Here is a 12,369-nt window from a genome sequence, read left to right as displayed (position 1 = left end):
TCCTTTGTGCTCTTTACATTCAGCAAAGGTAGACAATAAAGAAGCTTACCAGCATTGTTTTGTGTCTTCCTTCACTTCCTCTGTGTCAAAAAGATGCAGCAAATATAAAGGAAAGGCTGAGCTGATTTTGCTCATAAGCAGCATTTGTCATATTTCCTCCAATTACAGCAAGTTAAATGTGTACAACTGCTCAGCTTTGTTTCTCAGGAACCCCTGCCTGCTCAAACATACTGGGCTTGAAGGCTACTTTGATTCAATCACCATACATAAGGTAAATCACTATTTCATTATCCAAAAAAGGAAGCGATTTATTCAGAGCACTCTCCTAAGTAAGGTTAACATTGCCTTCCAAAATACTGTAGGTACTGTGGGTGGAAGAAGTTTTAGTGAACCCTGTAAAAGTTTAGGCAAGTTTTGGTTTTAAAATACCTTTATTATTTAAAAGCTGACTTGAAACACTAGATGTGAAAGAAAAGAATCCACAGTTACACTACAAAGAATTAGTTACAAAAAAACCCCACCCCAAAACAACAACTAATAGATCTCAATACCTAACTTCATCATTTCAAGAGTTAGGAGGGTTCTCTGTGGGCCTCAGGGACAGAGATGGAGGAAAAAGATTCTCCTGTAGCTGTTTTGTAAATACTTGTATTACTCTGGGAAGGCATCTGACTTTTCATCAAGTAAGTGAAAGCAAGAGACAAGCATCAAATTTCTCAAATACTTTTTCATTTCTGGTCAAACAGGTCATTTCTCCAAGCATATCACAAAAATATGAGAATTCTAACCTGAAAATTGAAAGGTAGCAACTAACACATTAGCACATTATCTGGAAGTATCTTGAAAATAATGCTATTAATTTATAATACCCAATTTGAAATCTCTTTAGACTCTTCCAGAACAGAATTAACATTGTATTATTTTAACCCCACAGAAGTCATAATCTACCATCACACCAAAGCAAAGACTCATGACTAAGTCAACCGTAAACACACACAGGTCCCCATGCTCAGTGTCTTCACTGCACTCAGGAACACTCTGAGCTGTGGCACAGTCCCTCCTCCACTCACATTTCTCTCTTTTCATAGATGTAACAGGAATAGTTTGCAGTTCAACTAACCAGGCAAATGAGATGCTTTGAGTCATACTCTTGCTCATGTTAAAAGTGTCCATAGATGAAATTACAGCTTCAAGGAATTTACAGAAGCATTGGGGGTTTTATGGTTAATTCTGCCAAAATAGGCAGGCGTTGCCCTTTGCTATACTTTGTAAGAACACAGAGGGGGTTTTACCCTAGGTTTAATTTACATCTGCTGCTTCTAGCACCAACCCTAGCCCAGAACTGGTAAGAAATATGTTCACATAAATGGCGGGAGTGTCACAGGGGTTAATCCCTTAAGATGGCTATCCTGGTGTAGGAAAGACTATGTTTTTGAACATAAAGATCAAATTAGAGGTCCTACAAAAAGAAATTTCATCTTTATCAGCCATTCCATAATCTGCATAGTTCTTTACTTATAATAGAATGATGATCTTCTGTTCAACCTAGTTCTCCATGATTGCTAAAAAACCCAACCTGATTAATTTCAGATACATAAACTTGTGAGAAGAGCCTTTAAAATATTTACTGCCTCCTTCTCTAGTAAATCTACTTCTCCTGGTCAATGCTTAATAAGAAACTTTTGTAAATGAATTCATCACCAAAAAAAAGTATTATTTAAATTTATTTTTTTTATTTTCTATCCCTTCTTTTCAGAAATGAAAGAAAGAGCAACTCTCACTGTCATGAGTCCAGGTTCAACTGACACCAGTGAAATCTAGTAGCAAAAATAGCTATCCAAAGCAATCAGTAACTGTCAGCAGAATTTGGAGTCAATATATTGTCACTTATACCAATGATATGTAGGTATTTATTTTACCATGGATAAATACACGTGCATGTTCATTTCTGAGAACAGGTTCCCTCCTGTGCACCACAACATTTTTGTGGGTAAAACCTTTTATTTCTTTTCAAGAAAGCTTATTCTATTTTAAGATATAAGCACTGCAAAACAAGCGATTAAAATTATTTTACAAGTACATTTAATGATGTCAATCATTTGTTTAGAAAAGGTAACTCCATCTTAACCATCTTTTTTATCCTAATTATGGTAAAGAGTCCAGTTCTTAATTTTAGTATCAGACATGAACATCATAAACAAGACTAGATTTGTAGTATTAAGCTAAGTTATTAAAAATAAACAAAAAAAAGGAAGAAAGTTCAGTATCTCCATCTGGGTTTAAGAGTTCTACAGCTTAAAACACTAGACTTAAAAAACTAGACTTCTAAAACAAATTTCACAAGCATTTTTGAAGAATAAGGGAAGAATCTTGTGCATTTTATGAACTTCAGCTGCCCTTTTGAAGATACATTTAGAAGAATCAGCAGAGAAACAAATTGTAGACTTATGAGTATTCAGAAAAAGAGCTACCAAACAAGTTACACCACACAAAATAGTAAAACTGTCAAATCCATGTGACGAAAACAATTCAGAACCTTCAATGAACCACAAAAAAGTTCTGTGCATCTGTAATATCTAACTACAGAATGCAATTTCATGTGTTTCATGTTTACGAATGCTTAAATAGAAACATCTGAAAAAATATTCCTTTGCACTTCTGTGCTGGTTTTGTCTGGGATAGAGTGAATTTTCTTCACAGTGGCTAAAATGGGGCTTTGGTGTTTTGGATTTGTGCTGCACACAGGGTTGATAATATAGAGATGTTTTAGTTATTCTTGAGCAAGGATTACACAGAGCCAAGGCCTTTTCTGCTTTCCATACTGCCGTGCTGGGGAGGAAGTTGGGGGAGGTTGAGAGGAGAAACAAAGTCAGGACAGGTGACCCAAACGGGCCAAAGGGATATTCCATACTATTTGACATCCTGCGTAGTGTTTAAAGCTGGGCACAAGAAGGGGAAGACATTTGGAATGATGGCAGTCCTCCCAAGTCACTGTGAGGCACGAAGGGGCCCTGCTGTCCTTGAGATGTGAAACACCTGTCTGCCTGTGGGAAGCTGGGGATGACTTTGTTTTTCTCTGCTTGTGTGTGTGTGGCTTTTGCTTTCCATATTATACTGTCTTTATCTCAACCCATGAGTTTTCTAGCTTTTACCCTTCCAGTTCTCTCCCTGATCCCACTGGTGGGGCAAGGACCAAGTGATGTGTGTGGTGCTTGGCTGCTGTCTGGGGTTAAACCACAACAAATGGATACAATGCAAATGCAGTAGAATTAAGAGAGAATACGAAAGCAAAATGTAGAAAGCTTTAACTAAATGGAATCACTAAACTAAAGCGGTTTGCAATAGTTAAGAGGCATAACCAGTGATAACGATTTTCTTTTCAAATTTCTATGTTTGCTTATGCCTAGCTCATGGCACACAGGTTCTGAGTCTTAATAAGACAGATCACTAGAAAATTCCTTGTGATATATGTAGCTCACTGAACATCCTACCAAACTGTCCCAGTCACATGGTGACTACACTAAATGACATATTCCCTAGTCAGAAGAACAGTTTGGCTCCATTATGCAACTCAACAGATAAAAGCAGAAACAGAAATGCTGCACCATGTCTATGTCCATGTCATTCTATGTCTAAATGCCCTGACTAAAGAGGATTGCTTCCCCTACACATACACCTAGAAAAATCATATTAAATAAGACATTATCTTTAGCAAAACAGCAATTTTGGTTGGTGATAAACCTGTTAAAGTTACTTGCTGTTTCTAGATTTCAGTCAAGTATCTGTATGTCTAAAACAAAAACAATTATAATGCCTAAACATAATGCTCTATATGTGTAAGTTTAATGTAAAGAGACATAATGTTCAACTGTTCAAACACATGCAAGTCATCTAAAAAAAAAAAAAAGGCAAAGCTTCTTTTATAGCTAGTTTTTGTGAGTTTTTAAGGATACTTTCAGTTTTCAAAATTCTCTGTTATTTTCTAACAGCACGACTGTGTCTCCTTTTTATAAGGGTAGTTGTAAGATCCAAGTAATTTTGTCTTCTTAAGAATAATAAGTCTTTAAAGACATCCAGAAGCAGAGATGTAAAAGCCTCTAACTGCCTTACTAAAAGGAGATGCAGCACTAGAGTAACTACATACTATTTTGTCACTCTATGTACTTCTGGCGTAACAAATCTGTGAAACTGAAAATTGTGAATACTCAGTCTTTACTAAATCTTACAGCCCATCACAATCTATTTTTTTCTTGTAGATGTATTTCATTTACAGGTTGTTCTCCAAAAGATGACGTCTGAGGGAACCCTGCTCACCCCATGCAGCCTCTTTGAAATCTTAATCCCCACCAGCAAATAAACAAATCCATGGCCGAAACACCATATAGCTGGGGAAGCCTGCTCTGCTAGCACCTGACATTGCCATAATTTGTTACTGAAATATTAAGCACAGAAGACTGTCCATCAATTTCAATCTGCTGCAAAAACAAAATTAACTTTTGGGGTGGAAGAAGGAGAATAGTAACCTCAGTATTAGCCCCTGAGGTTGCTGCTGCAAAAACTTAAAAAAATGCTAAGAGAATTTGAAGTGCTAGCTGAGTAGCAAACCAATGCTACGTCCTAAACACTGAGTGAGCTGTTAACAAATGTTAATATAATCAAGCATGCAACACTGCTAAACCCTAACAGACATTTACTGCCTGCCCATAGACATGGCTGCCAGGACTTTAAAAAGATATGCTACTTCAACCTTTCTTCACACTCAACATCTATCCAAACAAACATTCAGAAGTTAAGGGAGCAAGTAAAGGACTTAAAAGTTGAGAAGAACTCAAATTAGATCAATAAACTTTTCGGACAAGGGGGCTGGCAAGGGTTTCATCCTTTGTTAAAGGAATTTTGTGAGTTGTAATGTGAGTTTTATGGTTTTACTAATGTTTCCCTGCTTAGTTAAGTGTCTGCAAAAATCCATTAAGGAAGTCTTCATAGTAAGAAAAAACAGGGGAGCTGTGGGAGCCCTAAAATCTCCTCAGGGAAACTTCCAGGCCCAGTCTGCCCTGCCTAGACTGAAAGAGAGGACTTTCCCCATAGTGCCCTGCAGAACTACAGCCAATCTACCTTGGATTGCTACCCCACTGCCCACCCCAACTGTTCATCCTTCATACCCCTCTCTATAGGTTGCTGCCCCTTGTACCACCCCTCTGCCCTTGGATCATTGGCCATTGTCCCCTTGCTTAACCTCTGAGCACCACCTGGTCTGGGTCTTTTGTCCCTGATCCCTTCAGCATGCTGGAATAAACTCCTGCTGGAACATATTATACAGAAGGCCCTTCCTGTCCTTCCGCAGCTGAGCTCTCTGTGGCGTGTGTGTGCATGGACCCAAAATGGCTGTTCCAGTGGCCTGCTCTGAGCAGCTTCTGAAGGAGACCCTTCCAGAAGGTAGCAGCATTTCTCCATCCTGCCACGTTGCTACACTGAAGAACTGGTTCTTCATTCACTAGACTTTTTTTTTTAATAGTTCAGAGGTAATATTCCTATAAAACAGTAAATTCCATTTAACCTCACAACTCAGCTGAACAACTATCAGACATTTAAGACAAGGGAGACTTGAAGAGCTGTCCTACATCAAAATCAGTCATGTACTCATGCCAACATGTATTTCAGATAAAAAATCTGGTATTTGGGTGATTTCTTTAATTACTGTTTTTTCAGACAATCCATGTCAGAACACTCAGAGCAGTACTGTTTTGACAAATAATATTTTCAAATATCTTTCCATTGAAGGTACCTCATCCTCATTACAAGTAACCGATATCTGAGACTAGTAACACAGCAAATTCTACATTCTTTTCTAGAAATATGAATACCTGATGATTCTCTGTATCAAAAGTTTCCACTGGAAACAGAAATAAATTATCCCAACAGGACAAGTCTTTCTTTTGCCATGTTAGCTCCTCATTCTTTGTGCATCTCAGGCAGGACTCATTTCATACCACCATAGACTTGCTCAAAGTAAATTGGAGGAAAGATGAAAAGAGCATACGGGTTTGACAAAGTTTGCAGTTCACCCAAGGTGGTTGATTTATTACCCCTTATTTTGAAGTACACCTTCCCACGACCAATGAATGGATAACAAATAAACCAAAAATTTCTCACGCGCTCGAGGTACGCAGTGTAAGGAAACTGTAGGTTACTGGGTGACACACAGATGGCTCCACAAGGAGGGTTTGAGTTACCTTCACATCGAAAGGCAGGTGACTCCAAGGACTTCCTGCACACAGTGCAAAACTTTCTTTTGTAATGTCCTGGAGGCCCAAAACAGTGTGCAACTGGAACCTGCCAGCAAAGAATGCATAAGACATCATCAATTTCAGCTTCCAAAGTGTCAGTTAAAATTCACAGAAAATGCTTTATCTTGCAACAACACAGCAGTATATGTTGTATATACTTAACTAAGCACAAGAATAAATAGACATATAAAACCTCCTTTAAAAAAATACCTAAAAATATATTTTAAATACTTTTATGTAACTGTTTTTCAAATTTTTGGGAATCGATATGTATTGTATATATTTTTAAGTGCTGATTAGCTTCTTGATGATTCACAACAACACAAATCCAAAGGCTTCCTTTGGGACCTACCTGTAATGGCAGTTGTTCTTCTAAGCATTCTTAATTGAATCAAGGACAATTAAAGAGTAATTAATGCACAGGTGAACAAAATACCCTAAAGACATACACAAGACAATTTTTAACATCTCAGTGCTGCCACAGCTCAGTGCCTTTCACTTCCTCTCTGAATACAGCCTGGCCACTGGCTGATCAGGATGAAGGGTTTGATTGGTCTCCCCCTGCCTTATCCAAAGCTTCGAAGTCTGAATGGTACAGAGATCCACCTCCTGAAGTACATCCAGGCTGAGGTTCCTCTTGACTGTAGGTTGAAAATGATACACTACAATTTTCTATTGCAAGAGCTGTCTGTACCAACAGTTGTGCCAAATGTGTTTCTTATTATTCACTTACCTTAAATTGGTTTTTTTCTTGCTTAGTGATTAATAATGAAGATGGAAAGTGATAGTACCAAAGCAACAACAGATGAAAAGAAGCAAAGTAAAGATTAAGAAACATACTTAAGCTTCATACCTGTTCTAGAGACTACTCTTCCTAGAAGATGTACAGCTTTGCTAAAGGGACATTCACTAGAAGGAAGGAACATAATGTTTGAAGACCTAGAATACAAATGAGTTCCACAAAAGTTTTCCATGATTCAGGTATTTAGTATTATGCATTTCACATGCCCTTCTTGCTATAATGAACACATCAAGTTTATCTTGCGGTTGTACTTCTAGTAAAAGCTGACAAACTATTATTTAAGTTTCAAATATCACTCCCAGTAAAAGTTTGGAAACAATGACTTCAGATACATGTAGTCACAGATAGCAGCTTTTTCTCTCAGATATACTGGTAAAAAATCCTTCAAGGTTATTCATCAGGAGTTTTCTCCTTGTATATTGAGGTTTTCCTGAGAAAGGAAAACTGCTATATTTGCAGCAAATCAGACTGCAAATTCTGTGAACACAATTTGATGACCCAAAGGGTTGCTTCCAGTTGTAAATATCCAATTCCCACAATAATTTTCTGCCTCAGAAAGTATGGGGACAGTTACATCAAACAATCCTGTAATTCAAGTGTGAACAATGAAAGAAGTGAGCTAAAGTTTTGCCAGATGCAACACAAGGAGAAAAGAACAATGCTGGAAGTTTAATCAAGAAAAATCAGTAACCTCCAAACTGCAAAGCATGTGGTTCCTTCAGAGCTCCTCAGAATTAAACTTTGGGAGATAAACAAGGACACAGAGAGGTACGAAATACGCTTGCATTACCAAACATGAACAGGATAGTGCAGCAGCTGACCACTGAATCACCAGCTCTCTGTCCCAGCAGACCATATTGTCTGGAGGAATCCTTGGTCTCTGACTGACCAGGAAACTGCCCATTCAGATCCCAGGCTCCGCATGAAGCTGGGCTGACAGGCAGCCTACAGAAAAGACTTCATATCAGTATCTCCAATACGATATATAACAGCATTGCCTCCGAAAGCTTCAAGTTTTAACTTTATGTACAAGTTGGGGATTTAAAAATACAGCTAAACCATCCTTTTTAGGTCCATATCCTATATCTACCAGCCCAAGCTGAAATTTCGTTCTCTGCAGCCCTCCATCTCTGACACAAAGTTCATAGCTGGCTAACTTTTTTTTTTTTTTTTTTTTTTTTAATGAGGATACTCTAGTCATATAATGTATGTTTGCAAAATAAATATATATCCTTGGTGGGGGGGAAACTATCCTGGAAAGCCTAAGAAGCTTTAATTAAACTATCCTAGATTAAGTTTAGGGCTCATCCCTACTCGTGCTGCTACTTCTTCAAGAGAAAGAAGAAACAAACCTCACTGTACAGTAACAAACAAGTTACCTAGACTCAGTTATTGGGGAGGTAAAGAGCCAGAGCTGTCTTCTCACTCTAGCTGCTCCAAGAAGTTTGCTGGGAGAAGGTCATTTGCACAAAATTCATCCTGCCCAATGAATTAATGTGCAGGAAGCTGATAAGAAATGGCTATGTGAGCACAAACTAACCCAGATACTACAGCTGCGAGGAGTACTGAAAAGCCTGGGTGGGATTTCTTCAGGCAAGCTTTCCTGCACATGCCAACCTGTCTTCAGGTTTCTAGTGACATCTTTAAGTGCCCTACCCCTGCCACAGCCTCAAGCACCATGCAGCCACCCAAGGGAGAAGAATTACCCCTGAAATCAGACAGAGAAGACACCTCCTTTAGCTCCAAGATGGTGAACAAACTGCTTTGGACACTCAGCATAGGCATCCAACACCCTTAACAATCCAGGTTTGAAACACAGGGGACTCATCTTCTGGCCATTAGTCTGGCTATTTTATCTTAAGCCTAGCTCAGAAATGCAGGCTGCTCATTGTCACAGAGAGGTTCTGCTGAAAAAAAGAACATGTGAAAAACAGTGTTTATTTTGGAAAAAATTGTGAGAAAGGACTTTGACAGAAGTCAAACTTATTCAGGGTCTGACTGTACTTATCTAGAAAACTCAAGGGAAGGAGACCAAGTCTAAATTCTTCAACTGTTCAGACCATGGTGACAATTGTTTGAAGTCTCAAGTCACTGTCAAAAAGAAGGGAATAACTTGCTGATTTAAATATTAAGGGCGAGTGGAAAAGGAGGGGGGGGGGAAAGGAAAAAAGGTTTCTTTAATTTCTTTCTTAAAAATCAAGCCAAAGAAACTTTGTTTCTCATGAGTGATCTTTCTAAAATGCTTTGGAGGATGACTGGTGTAAAAGCAGTGCAGAGCCTGATGGAAAATGGGATGGGAGTAAGATGGAAAAAGAGAAAAGGTAAAAGTGCAAGTACAACATAACAAACACATCAATTACATAATGTTTCTCCCAACACATTTTGGTTGCTGAACAAGTTCCAAGCACCTAATATGTATATATAAAAATTTCAACTCAGACTAGAAAAGCCAGTGAGACATCATGAAAGAATACAGAACATTATGTGTTATTGCCTAGCTTATATCCACTTCTGTAAGACAGCAAAGTACAGAAGCATAAAGCCTACAGAGAAAACGTTAATAATTTATGAGAGTTTAAAACTGCTTTTCCAATCCATCTATTTAAATTACCTTATGAAAACCACGAAAATCGATTTCCACAAAAAAATACAGAAAATTTCTTCTAGTAATACCATTAAATGACATCTAAGTGCCCTTACAATATTGATCAGAATCGTATCAACAGAAAGTATAATGGCAACAGAAGGTATAATAGCAAGATCTCCAGAATGACTCTGAACTCAAGGACAAGATATTCCTAGTTCCTCTTCTATTTCTTGCCATCTGTTAAGGAATGCAAGGCATTAGAGAATGTAATACATATCTGTAAATGTTCCTATCAGCCTGTAATAAAATTTAATCCTATAGAAACCTAAGACCTAGATTCTAACTCCTTCAGTGCAATTTGTTCAAGTGCACAGCACTTGCATTAACCAAAAAGAACTGCAGCAAACAGCTTTTAAAATCCACACTTCGGGATAGAATTACTTTCTTCTGACAGTGCCTTTTAAAATTGTTCCTCATCCTGAAATGTCACAGGATATCAAGCATGTGAGCAACAGTATATCACTAATTCAAGTACTCTTCTACTAAGGTGGAGTTGCTTTGTACAGAGTGGCCCAGCTACCCTCCAGACCCTCAGATTTGTGTATAGAGTCAGGCCAGGCTGTCTTACTGGTCCTGCAGCCTTCAGGATACTTCAGCAGGGGGAAAAATAGAGCTCCAGGAAGGCCTGTTTTTCACCCAGCAGAAGCTTCTTTTCTACCAGCTCAAGCAGAAGAAAGCTTCATCTTGAATCATTAGGCAAAGCTTTCCAGGCTCGAAGGGCAGTGAGACAAATACTAAATGCCAGTGTGACATCTGCTGTTTTGGGCAGTCTTAAAAAGGAACTACATACTAAAAACTTTTCCTAGGCCTATGTCTAGATATTATTTTGCCTGTGCATCTCCTCCATCACATCAGGGTGACTTGCATTTGGCGTGACTTTGTAAAAAATACTGGAGAGATTAAGAAACCACGGTGGCAGCACCTAAAGTAGTGTGGGGCTCAACAGCTTCCAAGTAGGAAAGGGTACACAGAAAGAAGGATACTAACAGTCTCAGCCACAGCGTCCAAAGGTTGAGTAAAAGGAATTTAACTTAAGATCCCTAGATTGCAGTTCAAAAATACTGTTGCATTTTAAGGAAAAGTACAAGCAGCTTGGAAACAACCATCTTCATCAGACCCCCACAAGGGCAGTCACACATGGTCATTCTCAAAGACTCCCAATATAACGCTTAAAAAAATCTGCTGATAAAATTTAAAATGGTGTTTCTGAAACAAAAATATGTATGGATGTTTAAGTGTAGAAGCACTTCCCTGTCTAAAGTTTCTAATGTTCACTCCACCACCATAAACCTTTGCTCTAGGGAGGTAGATATGGTGAACACACCTCACTACACCCCATGACTGTTCTGTCCCAGCCTAAACTATACCCTCTCTGAGAAAAGCCAACAACTTTGTGATTCAACTTTTGCCCTTACTGACATCTTTTCAATTCCTTCCTTATTACTAAGTAATCACAAACAGCACTTTGATTTGTTTGAAACCTCTTATTTAGTAGCAAAATACTTCTGCAATTTGAATACATTGTGTGCTCTGGAATGGCCTCTATTTCTTTCACCGTTTAGGGACAGTGCCTATCAACTACTCTTCACTTATGTCCAAACAGACATTCTTGTTCTGAGCACTTGATTCATTGGCTGGTGTTTAAAGGCAACGTAAATATGCATTCCATATGGTAGTTCTGAAATGAAATAACAATACAATACAAATTTAAGTGGTGTATCAATGCATAATAGGATAGGAGAGACAAATTCAAAAACTTAATTATCAAAATTTTAAATGGGGCTAATGCAAGGGACTAGAGCACACATCTATACACTATCCCACTATAATCCAGAATTATTTTTCTTCATCCATCAGATCTCTGTGACAGTATATTTGGCCTTATATGCTCCAAGGTCTCAAGGACCCTTTGCAATGGATAATGCATCCCATACTATTTCAAACCAGAATTATGTGATACTTCTACTCAAAAGTAAGGCATGTGTAAAAGCTTTCCACTGCAATAACGAGTTGCATGGCCTAGTATTTTTTGTACTATAAACAAAAATTATATGCTAAAGCCACTCACTCCTTGATTTTATTGCTACAGATAAAATCAATGTCCATGTCCTTTCATCAAGACAAAGATTAAGAATTAAAACAAACATCCTATAATGCTTCTGAAACTGAAGAGTCACTGATACAGCTGCAGAGCTCATCTGGGAGTTCAGATCAAGTTTCAAGAGTACATAATAAACTGTCCTAAGTTTATGAACTAGGAGGAGCTAGCCCTTCCTTCCCTTACACTCTGAGGTTCCACTTTAGGGAGAAAAGGGAGAAAACTTTGGTGCAGTGCCAAGATTACCAGCAAGCAGTTTGAACCCTCATTTGGATTCTAAATTGTGCCATGTGACTGTCTCCAAGTAACTGCCTTGGGTCAAGTGCTGGAGAGCTGGAGAGAGACCTTCTTGACAAGGGTGGTCAGTACTACCCAGCAAAGACCCAGATAAAATCACAGTCACAGAACAGCTTGGGTTGGAAGGGAACCTTTAAAAGGTCATATAGTCCAAACTCATGTGCAGAAAGCAGGGACACCTTCAACTAGATCAGGTTGCTCAGAGCCCTGTCCAACCTGGTCATGAAGACTTCCAGGG

At 38.5% G+C, this 12,369-nt stretch overlaps 1 protein-coding gene across 2 annotated transcripts in view; it reads right to left on the bottom strand.

Annotated features, from left to right (window-relative positions):
- The window catches only part of DGKQ (diacylglycerol kinase theta), a 94,178-nt gene that overhangs the window by 53,020 nt on the left and 28,789 nt on the right, over positions 1 to 12,369 (bottom strand). For both annotated transcript variants that reach the window (XM_063422767.1, XM_063422766.1), the window contains exon 3: positions 6,234 to 6,333. In XM_063422767.1, coding sequence (XP_063278837.1) covers positions 6,234 to 6,333 — 100 coding nt within the window. The remainder of the gene's footprint in view (positions 1 to 6,233; positions 6,334 to 12,369) is intronic.

This window comes from Prinia subflava, chromosome Z (assembly GCF_021018805.1).
Source record: "Prinia subflava isolate CZ2003 ecotype Zambia chromosome Z, Cam_Psub_1.2, whole genome shotgun sequence".
Lineage (NCBI taxonomy): Eukaryota > Metazoa > Chordata > Aves > Passeriformes > Cisticolidae > Prinia > Prinia subflava.
Note: the sequence above shows the minus strand (reverse complement) of the source record. Positions and strands in the feature narration are given on the sequence as shown.